Raw genomic sequence first — 14,182 nt, 5'->3', positions numbered from 1 at the left:
ACCAGGAAATGCTTCTTAATCATTTGATTAATTTATTACGCAGACTTAAAAATTAGAAAGATCACAACAGAGCCAAAACTTAGCAGAATTTGGTTCACATAGACAAATGTGAGACTATATTAATCCTTTAAAGAGAGACTCAGATAAGAAGGAATAAGAAAAACAGAATGGTTGGCTACTAGCCAGAGATTGTTCATGGCTTGAAAATACCTTTAAGTCTTAAGGATTTAGCTTATAAACCCCGTCAGAACAAAATAAAACCTGACACAGCTCATCCATCGTTACAACACAAATCACTGCTGATGAACTTGGTCCTCTGGAACCATCCTGGCCTTCAGAGTTTTAAGATGGATTTGGTTTGGGATTCACATAATCCAGTGATTTTTCCAATCATACCACAAATCCATTAAATAAGAATATCAGAAAGTATGATTGGAGCATCAGTATTTTTAGCCATCTCTAGGTGATTCCACTGTAAAGACAAGTTTGATGACTTCAGACAGACTGCTTCTCAACTTTGATGACCCAACCAGAAGCCACAGTGCAGAAAACATTCCTCTGTCCTCATTAGTTGAGGTTACAACTTACTCAGGACCATCCTCTTCCTGAAATGGTCTTCCTGATTTCTCAGTTTAGGTTCAGCCAGTTTTTTCTACCCCAGAACCACACTACTTGTGCCCTCACTTATTAATCTGTCCCAGACCTATGCTTCTCAATTTACAGTTCTGAAGATGACATTCTGTAATATATTTCATCCCAATTTATAGGTTTATACCCAGAACATAGGAATCATCTGGGAGTCTATAGAAAGGTACAATTCCAGGGCCCATACAGGTCTATTGAATTATAGCCTGCATTTAATAAGATCCCGAGGGAATTTGTAGGCACATTCAGGTTTGAAAGGTACTATCCTAGAGTACCATTCTGCAGAGTGTCCATTGAAGGACACAATCAAGGACAGAAAATCCACTAGCCAGATTCAAATCTATACTTTTCACATTAAAGGGTATCTGTATATTAGAAACACAATTATTAAGTGACAGTATGCTGTTTACCCTTCTGGGTTTAGAAAATCCAGCAGTGAAAATGGCAGAAGTAGTCGCTGCATTCCACTCCCAGATTAACTCTCTAGCAGGGATTAATAAGGAAACACTAATACGATCAGTTTAAAAGGGATGTATAGGATGCTGTGGGATGATTTATTTAATGGGGTGGATCAGGAATGTCTAGAGTAGGAGATGAGAGCAGTATTCCTGAGCACAGACAGTTCAGTATGGATGCACCTCCCTTTTTCAAGAGCTTTTAATACACATCCTTGTATTCTGTACCTTCACAGATGTCATGTTTTATGATATTACTGATGCTTTACAATTCTCTTTTCCTTTCCCTTTTTCCCCAAGTTCCATAGAGTGGTTCCAGTATTACTAACATATTATACATATGAGTTTGTATATAATCGTGCTTGTTTTTGTGTATATCTTTATCTTTTGAATCTACCTGCCACATATGAAAGAAAATATACGGACTTTGTCTTTCTGAGCCTAGCTTACTTCACTTAACATGATGTCCTCCAATTTCATCCACTTATCTTCAAAGCACATGTCATTGTTCCTTATGGCTGAGTAAAACTCAGTGAAATCTACATTTTAATAATGCCTGAAGGTGATTCAGATGCAATAATGTTTGGGAGCCATAGATTTATAAGTACAATGTCTTCCAAAATTCTCCCAGTCTCATAGTGTCCCCTAATTAAGCTATGGTTGTTTAATATTATCTTGGTCTCAAGAGATGAACAAATATGAGGATAAATAGGATTGAAGCAGAAAGCTGGAAGAAATCTGAAAATTGAATCTTTGTTCCTCCAGGTCCCTGACTGCCAAGCTGTGAAAAGAATTATCTAGGCATGAAAAGTTGTAGGCAAAAGGACACCACAGAGGCTTAGAACTATTTTCATTACAATGCCAACCATTTAAACAGCTAATTCAATCTCTAGAAATTGGAGGAAACTTTAAACTTGCTTGAAGAACACTTATATTATATGCCTGTGGTTCCTCTGCCCTTAGCCAAAGTTAGAAGATCCCCAGATTGCAGAGAGAGGTTTTCTGAATGTTAAACACATAGAATAGAAGGGGCTGAAGTATCTCTTGTCTCCAAGGTGCATTGGTTCAACAAAACTCATCTGTCTAAGTATCAGGGGACATTGATAGCCCCAACACCAAGTTTACACTGCCAGCAGGGGATTCTTTTTAATTTGGTCTTTTCCTGTTACAGATGTATAACAGAGGAATTGTGTTAATCTCTCATGAGTAAGAAACTAAAAGGAATAGTGGAACCTCAATAAAATTCTATCATTATTCATTAGTCCCTTGCATTTTTCCAACATTTATCTTAAGAGCCTGAAATATTTTTAGGCATATTACCATTAAAATTACAAAAGTTAACCTCTTAAATGCTGTTTTTCAAATGAGTCAGAATAGAGACTTTTCTGCTCCACTCTACCTGAAAATGATATTACCCAAGGTGCTCAACAAACCGTGTTCATTCAATTAATCTACTTTGGATTTTCAAGCAGGAAAAGTTTGGAAGAGTTCTGGAAGAGATTGTTCTTTCATTCCTGAAAAGAACAGACATATAATCCACTGTATTTTCAAAGCTCTTTCTTATTCCATATATTTATTTCTGATTCTGTCCATAAGTTAATTTAATGTTGCTCTACCCTTCTTACAGAGGGCTGGTACAATAATAGAGTGAGAGCCATACTCTGCTAGAGAAGACATGATCACCAAGAAAAAGCCAGGGAGCAGACTTACTCAACTCTAGAAACTAGGATTACTATTCTTTTTGGCCTTCCTTTTACTGGATTTGCCTTTTCTTACTGTGGCAGTGGTAAAGTCCCAGAGACCGAAACTGGAGGTATAAAATTAGGGGAAAGGGAGCAAAGTGTTAATGCCAGACATGAGGATGAAATGGAAATTCAAAACCAGGAGTACTTGCATTCAAACATGAACTAGCTCATCATGGAATTCCAATATACTTTTGGGAAAAAAAACTATCCTAAGAAAGAGGGTCACCTCATCAAAACAGTCCTGTTTATTCACCTAAGATGTGGGCATTAAGCACCCTTTGTCTTAACCCTCCAAATACACTCAGCTGTATAATCACCATAAAGAATAGAGAAATATAAGATTTATATTGCAAATGTCTGTACTTGTTACAAATTTAACATATTTGCTCTTATTTTCCCATGTGTTTATATTTGTTAGTGAGATAAACATATTAATCCTTATCTTTTAATAAAGTACCTGGAACAGAAACCACCCTAAAAGACAGGGTAGTGATGATTCTTTAGAAGGAATGGTAATGATTAGGAGATGAGTACTCTTGGAGTATGTAACAGTGGAATTATGACATAATAATCCATGTTTTCCTTACCAAATTCTAAAGAATTGAAAATAAAAGGCTTCATTTACACCCTTTTACCACTTTGTTCCTAAGATGACAGGAAAGTGGAAAAGAAGGAACTCACATCCCACAGCCTCCCACATAGTTAAAAGGAGTGGTGGAAAAGTCAGATGGTTAGGAAAAAAAGCATGAAAAAAGTAGCATGTACCTACCTGGTGGACAAAGCCTCGGGCAGGGAGTCCATTCACTGAAAGCAGTCACAACACAGTCTTTTTTGCATGGGAGAAAACAAGGTCTCACAGTTTCAGGTCGAGTAGAGTCTGGACATCTGTCAATGTGAAGAGACCATGTCAGTTTCATCTGAGGAGTGTAAGTGATTTGACATAGAACTATAGGATTTTAGGACAGAAAATATTGAGGCCCTTTTGCTCCTTTTGTAGATGAGGGAAAAAAAGACCCAGGGAAGTGAAGCTACTTGCCCAGGAGATCACTGTCAAAGGCAGAGCCCAAATCAAACGTCAGCTCTCTCACACAGACACCAAAATAGTTTTCACTAAAGCTGGAAAAACACTTTCTGGAACTAATGAAAGACAAATGATAAGTGTCTCTGTCAGAATCAATAAATCTGAAACAGGTTTTGAAATTTTTTTCAGGCTAATATATCAAATTATTAATAACCCAAAGAGAAGAGGAAAATCCAAAGCAATATGTTTATATAATAGGAAATAAAAATCATCAAAACCATTTTAAAAATATCATGTTCATTAACAAAGTTACAGAATAATTAAATAATTTCATAGGTTTTCTATTGAATATGTAGGCTGATGAGAAAGAAAATGAGATATGACAGACTGCAAATAACAAATACAAACTAGCATTAACAAGAGAAGCAATCAATTCTCTCATACTGATCATTAAATTAATGTCCATATTTGGGGAGGAAATAATGTAGTCAGCCCCTTGGAGGAAAGAAAGTCTTAAGAAACAGTATAATGTTCTCAATTGTTTGCTTGCTTAATGTTTCTGAATACAGAAGGCTAAGCGTAACACGAATTATCTTCTATACCAGCATACAACAAGAAGGAAATCAGGGAAGCACTTTGCAACATATGTTTGGGTTTTCAGTGCTAATTCCCATAATTTCTTACAAACATAGAGATGCAATGTGTTTAAAGCTTGATAGCATGATCTGTGTATCAGGTAGGTTTTGCCCACACATTCATTTATTCCTAACAGCAACAAAAGGCATTACAATCTTCATGTTTATATGATAAACTGAAGTGCTGAAATAATAAGTCCTGAATCCCAAACCACAAGGAGACAAAGCAATTGAAAAAAAATTAACAGCAAAACACCAACCTTGCAAGTTTAAAGACAATTAATAGACTTGCAGTATGAGGAAACAGAGAAAATGCAGAAAATAAAATTAATAAAGAAAAATAGACTAAAATACCACAAAGCTGGCAAAGGGATGAAAATCAGAGTAAAAACCTACCAAGTGTACACAAAATGACCAACAAGAAAACATAGGGATTGTTCAAATTAATCTTTGATGGAGAAAAATAGGTCATAAAGAACATACAATAAGGAGCAAGATGAACAGGATTGTTATAAGAACTCGTTAACTGACAAATATAAAGTCAATTACAAAGTTTTCATAGTATAAAATTTTTATAAACAATGCAAAGACTAAAAAATAGAATTTTGTTAGAATAGAATGTTGCAATATATTATTGTTATTGCAATGAGATAAAGGTACAGTGACACACACCTGTAATCTCAGATATTCTGGAGATTGAGGTAGGTTTGAGGCCAGTTCAGACCCTATCTCGAAAGTAAAAACAAAAGTGTTGGAATATGGCTCAGGTGGTGGAGGGCTTGACAGGCATTTGCCGTGTCCTAAATTCAATCCCCAGCACTGTATCTATTTTTTTTTTTTTTGGTGGCACTGGGGCTTGAACTCAGGGCCTCATGCTTGCTAGGCAGGTGCTCTACCATCCCCAGCACTATAAAAACAAAAAAAGATGCAGTGGGTAAAGGATGGGAGACAAAAGTGAAGGAGAGAGAAGGTGGAGGTTTGGATATATTCATTCAACAAAGCATTTTTCAGAGAACCAATCTAAATATAAATGATGTTATTAGGAGGTGGGATCTTTGGGGTGTGATTAAGTCATAAGAGTGGAGCTCTCATAATGAGACTAGTGTCATTATAAAGAGAGACATGAGAAAGCATGCTATTATTATTGTTGAATTAGGTGAATGCTTACCCAGCAGAAAGAGAAAATAGAAACTGTTAACAGTATCCCAGAAATGGGATAAAAGGTAGAAGAGGAACTTACCTCTTCCAATAATCAGTCCCTCCGTATTTTTCACTTTTATAAATCACATAATACTTTGATAAAAATAAATTAAATAAAAATATTAAAAATAAAACAAATACTGAAGGAAAAAGAGCTCAATAAATTATTTTCTTTAAAAAATTTTAAAAGCAGCTTTATCAAAGTACAAATGGCAAACAATAAATTATACACATTTAAAGTGTACAATAGAGAGCCAAGAAACTATCTCCACAATCTGAGTAATTAACTTATCTATCATCTCCAAAAGTTTCTTTCTTATCTGTTCTCTTCACTTTACCCCTTCCTCCATTCCCATGAAACCACTGATCTGTTTTTTTATTGTTTTATTTTCTTTTATTCATTTATTCATATGTGCATACATTGTTTAGGCCATCTCTTCCCTCTGCCCCCCACCACCTCCCTCTCCCCCACCCCCCTCGCTTTTCTCCAATTTTGTTGAAGAGAAGACATAAGCAATAATAAGAAAGACAGCGGTTTTGCCAGTTGAGATAAGGATAGCTATACAGAGAGATTCCTAGCATTGCTTCCATGCACAAGTGTATTACAACCTGAATTGATTCATCTCTACCAGACCTCTTCACTACTTCTCGGTCACCTTGCCATATTGACCTCTGTCATTTTACAGTTACTATATTAGCTCCTCTGCACTGGGGACATAAAACACTTTCAAGTTTTGCGTTTCATACCTACCCCCATTCCTCCCCTAGTTGTTCTCCCCTTAGCGTGTGACCCAAGTCCAACAACATTATTGCATTTGCCCTAGATCTAAAGTAAAATCTAAAGATTTTACTTTAGATCTAGGGCAAAATCATAGAACATATGATTTTTAGTCTTCTAAAAAAAAAGTCTTCTGAGCCTGGCTAACCTCATTCAGGGTGATGTTCTCCAGTTCCATCCATTTACTTGCAAGTGATAAGATTTCATTCTTCTTCATGGCTGAGTAAAATTCCATTGTGTATAAATACCAGATTTTCTTAATCCATTCATCAGTAGTGGGGTATCTTGGCTGTTTCCATAACTTGGCTATAGTGAATAGTGCTGCAATAAACATGGGTGTGCAGGTGCTTCTGGAGTAACCTGAGTCACATTTCTTTGGGTATATCCCTAGGAGTGGGATTGCTAGATCATATGGCAAATCTATGTTTAGATTTTTAAGAAGCCTCCATATTTTTTTCCAGAATGGTTGTACTAGCTTGCATTCCCACTAGCAGTGTACCTTTTTCCCCATATCCCCGCCAACACCTGTTGGTGGTGTTTCTAATGATGGCTATTCTAACAGGGGTGAGGTGGAATCTTAGTGTGGTTTTGATTTGTATTTCCCTTATGGGCAAAGATGGTCAACATTTTTTCATGTGCTTTTTAGCCATTTGAATTTCTTCCTTTGATAAAGCTCAGTTTAGTTCAGTTGCCCATTTCTTTATTGGTTCATTGATTTGGGAAGAGTTTAGTTTTTGAGTTCCCTGTATATTCTAGTTATCAGTCCTTTGTCTGATATATAGCTGGAAAATATTTTTTCCACTCTGTGGGTGGTCTCTTCAGTTTAGAGACAATTTCTTTTGTTGTGCAGAAGCTTTTTAATTTTATGTAGTCCCATTTGTCCATCCTTTCTCTTAGTTGCTGAGCTGCTGGGGTTCTATTGACAAAGACCTTACCTATACCTATTGCTTCCAGAGTATTCCCTGTTCTTTCCTATACTAACTGCAGAGTTTTGGGTCTGATATTAAGGTCCTGGATCCATTTTGAGTTGATTCTAGTATAGGGTGATAAACATGGATCTAGTTTCAGTTTTTTGCAAGCAGATAACCACTTTTTCCATCAACATTTGTTGAAGAGGGTATCTTTTCTTCATCATATGTTTGTGATGCATTTGTCAAAAATAAGGTGGGCAGAGCTCTGTGGATTCATATTCTGGTCCTCTATTCTGTTCCACTGGTTTTCATGTCTGTTTTTGTGCAAGTACCAAGTTGTTTTTATTGCTTCAATAAATTAATTTCTATCTGTGACATTGTTGCTAACTATTCTTAATATACACATATACCACACACACGGGCATGCATGCATAAACTGCCTATCAAATGGATCTATTCAATGAGCATAACAATAGAAAGAAGACTGCCTTTGTCAGGATATAGTGCCATTTAAATAAGCTACTCTGGTCAGAAAAATTTATCATACCTTAGTCAAGATAGCAAAACACACTTAAATCATCCCTAAATCCTTTATGATACTCTGAGGTCTACTAAAAATAAATTGAATTGCTATTTATTCCATCCCCTCTCCAGCCTCTCTGGTGTACACTGGAAGTAAAAGTACACCTTGAGTAATGCTCATCTCTGTTTCTTGGAATGTGTAAGTAGGAGCCACACTGACCTATCAAGCATTCTCTCATACATTCACAAAAGAGCCTAGAAATATTTGTGGTGCTGGACTCAAGTTTTCTATAGGGGATGCCTATACTGTGGGGGACTGTGTTCACCTCAATTAGGAGTAGGTGTAATGTCTCATGGAGAAACTGATAACCGTATTTACTCTAGTAGCATCAGCCACATAAAAGTTCACTGACTGTAAGGCCAACTCTCCATAAGGTAGACCCTTTCTCTCTGTATTCTCCCCTAAAATCCACAAGAGAGAAACAGGATCATTCCCTAGTGGCAAAGGCCAGGCTTGTGTCACAGTGTTTTTATAGAAGCAATGAACTGAAGGCTTCCCTAGAAATGCAAGTGCTTTCTAGTCTGAAAATGACCAAATATTCTCTAGCCTATGAAACTGTCATTTTGTTCATTTCTTCTGTCAGTAAGATTTACCTTTTCCTCAAGGGTTCAGCTTCCTCTTCTTATTTATCTACATGTTGTCTACTATTCCATGCATCATTACATTTCCAATTTCCATAAATTTTCTATCAGTGTTCAAAAACATCATCATTGTCCATTAGCAATTTATGTGGCCTTCACTTACAAAAACTGTAAGGTTTATTTTCTATATCATTTCAAATTAAGGTTTTAGCTATCATTTGTATTGCCGTGTATAGTATCTGTGTGCTGTATGCACAATATACACTGTACATTTACCAAATTTGAATATGTTAATAAAAGAATTCCATCTTATATTTTTAAAATGTCAGATCTTAGCTCGGTGAAATACTTAGCAATACTAAGTAAATCATTATGTAGCATTTTATGCTATTGAAGCCAAAAGACAAATAAATTCATAGGGGATATTTGGCTAATTATTCTAGTCATTTCCAAAATAAAATGTACCTTTAAAAGCCATGTATTCAGTTTCTAATTAGTAAGTGAAACATAGCTCCTTGCCACTTGTGTTATATTTGCTATTTTCACTAATGAACATACACTGATCTTGAATTCATACTGTTCTTAATAAAAGGTGGGCTCATTTCATTTCAATACATGTATTTGCCTGGAGTTGCATTTCGATGTTGGTCACCCTGTAAGATTCAGCTCCTTGTAAGACTGCTGCAATGCATTAAATTTGGTCCTGCCATTTTTCATGAGGCCGCTTTTATCAAGATACACACACACACACACACACACACACAGTGCTTCACCTTCTTGATCACTCATCCTACCCAGAACAAAGCATTCATCTCACTCAGCTACAGGAGGCAAATCTGCCAACATTTTATACACTAAATGTTTAAATTGGGCTATTTATTACTATATCTCACAGAAATGTCAGGTGTTTTCACAGTGAAGGCAAAAAGTACCTTATCAGGAACTTTGGAAGGCTTTGAACTGTGTGTCTTTAATCTTTGTTACTGTTATTATTTTTTTATATTGGAACTGAAAAAAAAGCATTGAATAGCAAAACAAAAACAAACAAAACCCCAGAAAAACCCCAGCCAGATTTCACTTCTGGCTTGGTTGTGCCCTGCTAGTTCTAATTTTCTGATATAATCAGTCCTACTACTCATTCAATAGTATATTCACACCTACACAATTACATGGAAACCAAAGCACCAACCCAGAGATACAGGTAGTTGCAGGAACTCTGTGCTTCTCAGTGCAGTGAGTTTAGAGACAAAAACACATTATTTTAGACCATTCACTCAATGGAAACATGCATCCTTCCCTTTATCATAAGTATTCATTAGCAAATGTTCTTCTTCCTTCTTATTCCAAGTTGCCTACCCATATCCCAAGGAGTTCACAACTGATAGGGAATTTTTCCAGGGCAAAAAGTCTTTATTTTTGTTAAATTCAAGGTAAATATTACTTTCTGGGGGCCCATGTGGGAGTACGTGCCTATAATCCCAGCTACTCAGGAAATGGAGGTAAAAGGATTGTGGTCCAAGGCCACCTGGACAATGTTACAGGAGACACACACTGAAAAACAAAATAAAAAGCAAAAGGACTGGACGTGCCACTTAAGTGGTAGAGCTGTTTCCTCGCAAGTTCAGGCCAAAAGGTCAATCTCTAGAAATGCAAAGACAACAACAAAAAAGATACTTTCTATTGCTGATCATCTACTGGGTCCTTAACTGGACATTGTGTACTATTTTCTTAGCTTATTTAATCTAATTAACCTAATAAATTTTAATTAAGTAAAGTGACTGAAATCAAGGTAGAATGCTCATATATAACAGGATTGCTGGGAGACATACAGTAAGAATTAAAACTTGGTTAAGTCTCCAGCCTCATTTATAGAGCAAATTAATTAGTATTAGCAATGTTTCTCTCTCTCTCTCTCTCTCTCTCTCTCTCTCTCTCTCTCTCTCTCCCTCTGCATGTGTGTATGTGTTAGGGTAAACACTGTGCAATTAATTTTTGTGTGTTGATAAACAATAGCAAAACTGGAGGTTATTCACCGTAATATTTTATAGTCTTAAACAAATACACATTAGTGTATGAATTATGTTTTGAAAGATAAACTATTGGTGACATGATTTTTTTAAATCACAAAAAACCTTGAAGTCCACATTTGAGTAAACTGATAGGTTCAGAGACTTTCATTAAAAAAAACTGTTACTTAAAGTAATGATGAGATACAAAAGGGCTATTTAAACATATGACTCAATTTTTCCTATCCAAATAGGCCTTTTAAGATGTGATCATAATTTATTCAGGAGATGTCAGTCTTAATTTCAATGCTGCTTTCTACGAAATGAACAGATTACATTCCTGTCAAGTAGATTTTTTTCTCTCATAGTTCGGTCCTGAAAATGTTAATGAAGAAGAGAACAGATTTCAAACATGCTAAATTTTCTTATCGCAATAAAGAATAATAATTTACTATATTTTAAGTGGGGTTTACCTTTGCACCTAATCCATTTATTTTTATTTTTATATTCATTCTGATGTTCCATGCATCTTTTTTTAAAGTTAAAAATTTAGGTCATAAAAGCAAACATTATCAAGGCTGACAACCTTCTCAAATAAAAGGAATTTTCATGTCTGTATTATACCATTAAAAGAATAATATGATTTCAACTGAAATGAGTTGAAACCTCAATGAGTAGATTATCAACTGAATTAAGTAACACAAAATGTTATTGTCTATAATTCCACTGATAAATTGATCTATTCATTTCATGTGGTGCTATGGCTACCAGTCAAGTTGAAAAATACAACTGCAAAAGTTGATGTTCCCCAAAACATTACAAGCACTCAAAATTTAGATGCTGGTGCAGAAATTACATTTGTGAGTTAGTAAGAACAGGTCATATGTACAACCTGTTCATTACTCTTCATGATACCCATCCTTTGCCAAAATTTATTATGTAAGGTAAAGTATATTTTCTTGAAGCAAATGATAAATACCACCTTCTTTGAATCTTCTGGCTAAGACTCAAACCTTGTAAAATCTTATTACCCCCTACACACATGTCTATCTCATTCCTGAATTCCAGAAATATTTATGGAGCTCTGACAACATGATGGACACTATGCTAGAAACTAGGGTTGCAACAATGAAGAACAATTAACCCAGGCTTTTAGTAGCCACATTTAGGAGTAGAAAGGGGTGAGGTCTTTGTGGCTGTGCTTAACCTCGAATCATGCTATCTTTGCAGAACTACCTGCTCATCAATTCTCACACACCAGCAGTGAACAGCATCTGGCCAGTCTCTAGTACTTCTGCCATTAACAGTCTATTCCTCTCTAACGAAACTTCTGAGACTTTCCTTATACACCGCCAAAATGACTTCCATGGCAGTGTGGAAGGCTGCACAGCCCTTCACCATGCTGCTTCAAATTAAATTATTCACGTGTTTGAGTTGCTCATGATAGGAACACAAATTTGATTGGATTAAGCAGAAGAGCATATGCATTTGCCCACGTTGACGGGAAGGACAGGGGTTTAAGTGGGAAGAACAGGCTTCATGGTGCCAGAATTTGTTCTGCCTATGTCTACTTCATTCTGATCATCAGCTTCACTCTTGCTCTCCTGCTTTTCCACCAGGTCTGAAGATCACTGTGACAACTCTCAGTTCACATGCATAAAGCATTATGAACAGAAAGGAGAGTTTCATTTTGCCAACTTAGAGTCTAAGTTGCCAAGCTGATGACACTAGACCAAAGCTTCCACCAGGTCATTCTGGACCACTTCTCCTGTGTCTGGGCTATGGCCTTCAAATATGGCCACTGGGGAATCCCTGTGGATAGTTCAGTCACCCCATCTTTGAACAGAGCATAGAATCCTATATTCTCTTTTCCTAGCCTTCCATTTGGACCTGAGGAGCAGGCACATTTGGAGATGAAAATCTCACAGCTGAGTTTTCCAATTAATTACCTTTTTCCTCTCATCACTTTCAATTCTTCTTGACCTGTTTTGAATTCTATATTTTAGCTCATTTTGACATTTTTGTCTTCTTCCTTTTAAAAGTTTTATATCTCCATGTGATAAAATACAACAAGCATGCAACTGTATTACATGCAATACTGTATTACACAGTATGGATTAGACCAGTCAAAATCACTATATGGATTTATCTACTCACCACAGGAAAGATCTGTGGAGTCTAAAGAGAGTAAAACACAATCCTATAATTCAAAGTGCAGAAGCTATCTATATGTTGATTTAGTCTTTATGTTATTTGAGAAGAGTCAAATACTCAGGTCATCTCTAGAAAACTCGTTTGATTATTCAAACACATTTGTTGTTTGTGGACATTACTTCTTACTCTTATGCATTAACTAATACATTTATTATAAATATACTTGTGATACATATTATAATTGTGTTACCTATGTTTGAAGCATATGCTTTAGTCATTGAGGGTCAAATACCAAGAAAAAAACCCTTCTTATTATAGCATAGATGTATGCATATTCATTGCTTGATAAATTCTGTCATCTGAAAATATTCAATTATGCAAAAAACGTAAGGAATTTCAGTCACAGGCTGATAATACCTTTTGCTCATCACTTGTCCCACATGACTCTTGACACAGAAGACCCTCCTTGTCTGAATGCCCACACCACATGTAGCCTCTCCATTCCAGCCAATGGTTGCATTAAGGGCAGTTACCAATGTGTTTTCAGAACAGGGACCCCAAGGTGATGTCTCCCAGTAGAGCTGCATACAGGAATGGTCATTGCATAAACGGTATTCTTGGAGGGCCTGACTAGGAGGACATGGTTTTCCACCTGCCAAAATAGAAAAAAAGAGAAAAATACAAGTGTTGGTGTTCTTCTTCTTGCTTTATTTTTCTATTTCAGTGTTCCAAAGGGCTGAGCCACTGAACCTTTCTTCTCACTCTAAGATTAAGGATTTCTGTCCTGCGCCACAACCTGCAGATAACATATTGTATTCTTCTTTCCTAAATAACAGATAGAAGTACACATTAAGGAGATCATAAAACTAATTGACTCTATCTGTGAAACATGCATCTCTGAGATAAACTCCAAATTAAACTGCTTTTCTTCTAATATTTTTACAGCTCTATACATTAATCAGCTAGACAAAATAGCCCATAATATTGCAGTGATTTTACATTGAACACACACACTATATGTACTCCCCATTTCCTAAGAAAGCCATTATTTTTCTCAGACACCCATTTTAAGAAACCCATCCTCCATAAAACAGTGCATTTCACTGCAATTTAAGAAATCCAAAAGTATCTGTTAAAGTTTAGCAGGAGAGAGCTCATCCTTAAAATCTGAAATAGTATCTGACAACGTGCTATCCACTGGCAAGGAGACCAGACAGATGTGTATCCTTACACTCTTTGGTGAATCAGATAATCAAACTTCATTACTGTCTGTTCTTTCACATTTTTATATCAATGTAAAAAGCAGAATTTCCTAAAGTGTTGATCTTTCCTCACTCTTCCACACTATAATATTTTATTCAGCCAGCCAAGTGCCCAAGATTTATAACCTTGATTTTATTATTCTTGTTATTTTTGTTCCAATTAAATATTGCTGACATTCTCCCCCTTTCTAAAATATAAAAGACAA

General features: G+C 36.0%; 1 protein-coding gene across 1 annotated transcript in view; it reads right to left on the bottom strand.

Moving 5' to 3' along the window:
- Positions 1 to 14,182, bottom strand: part of Thsd7b (thrombospondin type 1 domain containing 7B) — an 809,913-nt gene that overhangs the window by 369,209 nt on the left and 426,522 nt on the right. The window contains exons 9-10 of the mRNA XM_074070650.1: positions 13,132 to 13,366; positions 3,615 to 3,730 (exon numbers count right to left, since the gene is read on the bottom strand). Coding sequence (XP_073926751.1) covers positions 3,615 to 3,730; positions 13,132 to 13,366 — 351 coding nt within the window. The remainder of the gene's footprint in view (positions 1 to 3,614; positions 3,731 to 13,131; positions 13,367 to 14,182) is intronic.

The sequence above is a fragment of the Castor canadensis genome, chromosome 4 (genome assembly GCF_047511655.1).
Source record: "Castor canadensis chromosome 4, mCasCan1.hap1v2, whole genome shotgun sequence".
In the NCBI taxonomy this organism is placed as follows: domain Eukaryota; kingdom Metazoa; phylum Chordata; class Mammalia; order Rodentia; family Castoridae; genus Castor; species Castor canadensis.
The sequence above is the reverse complement of the archived record's forward strand: the minus strand, read 5'-3'. Positions and strand labels throughout refer to the sequence as shown.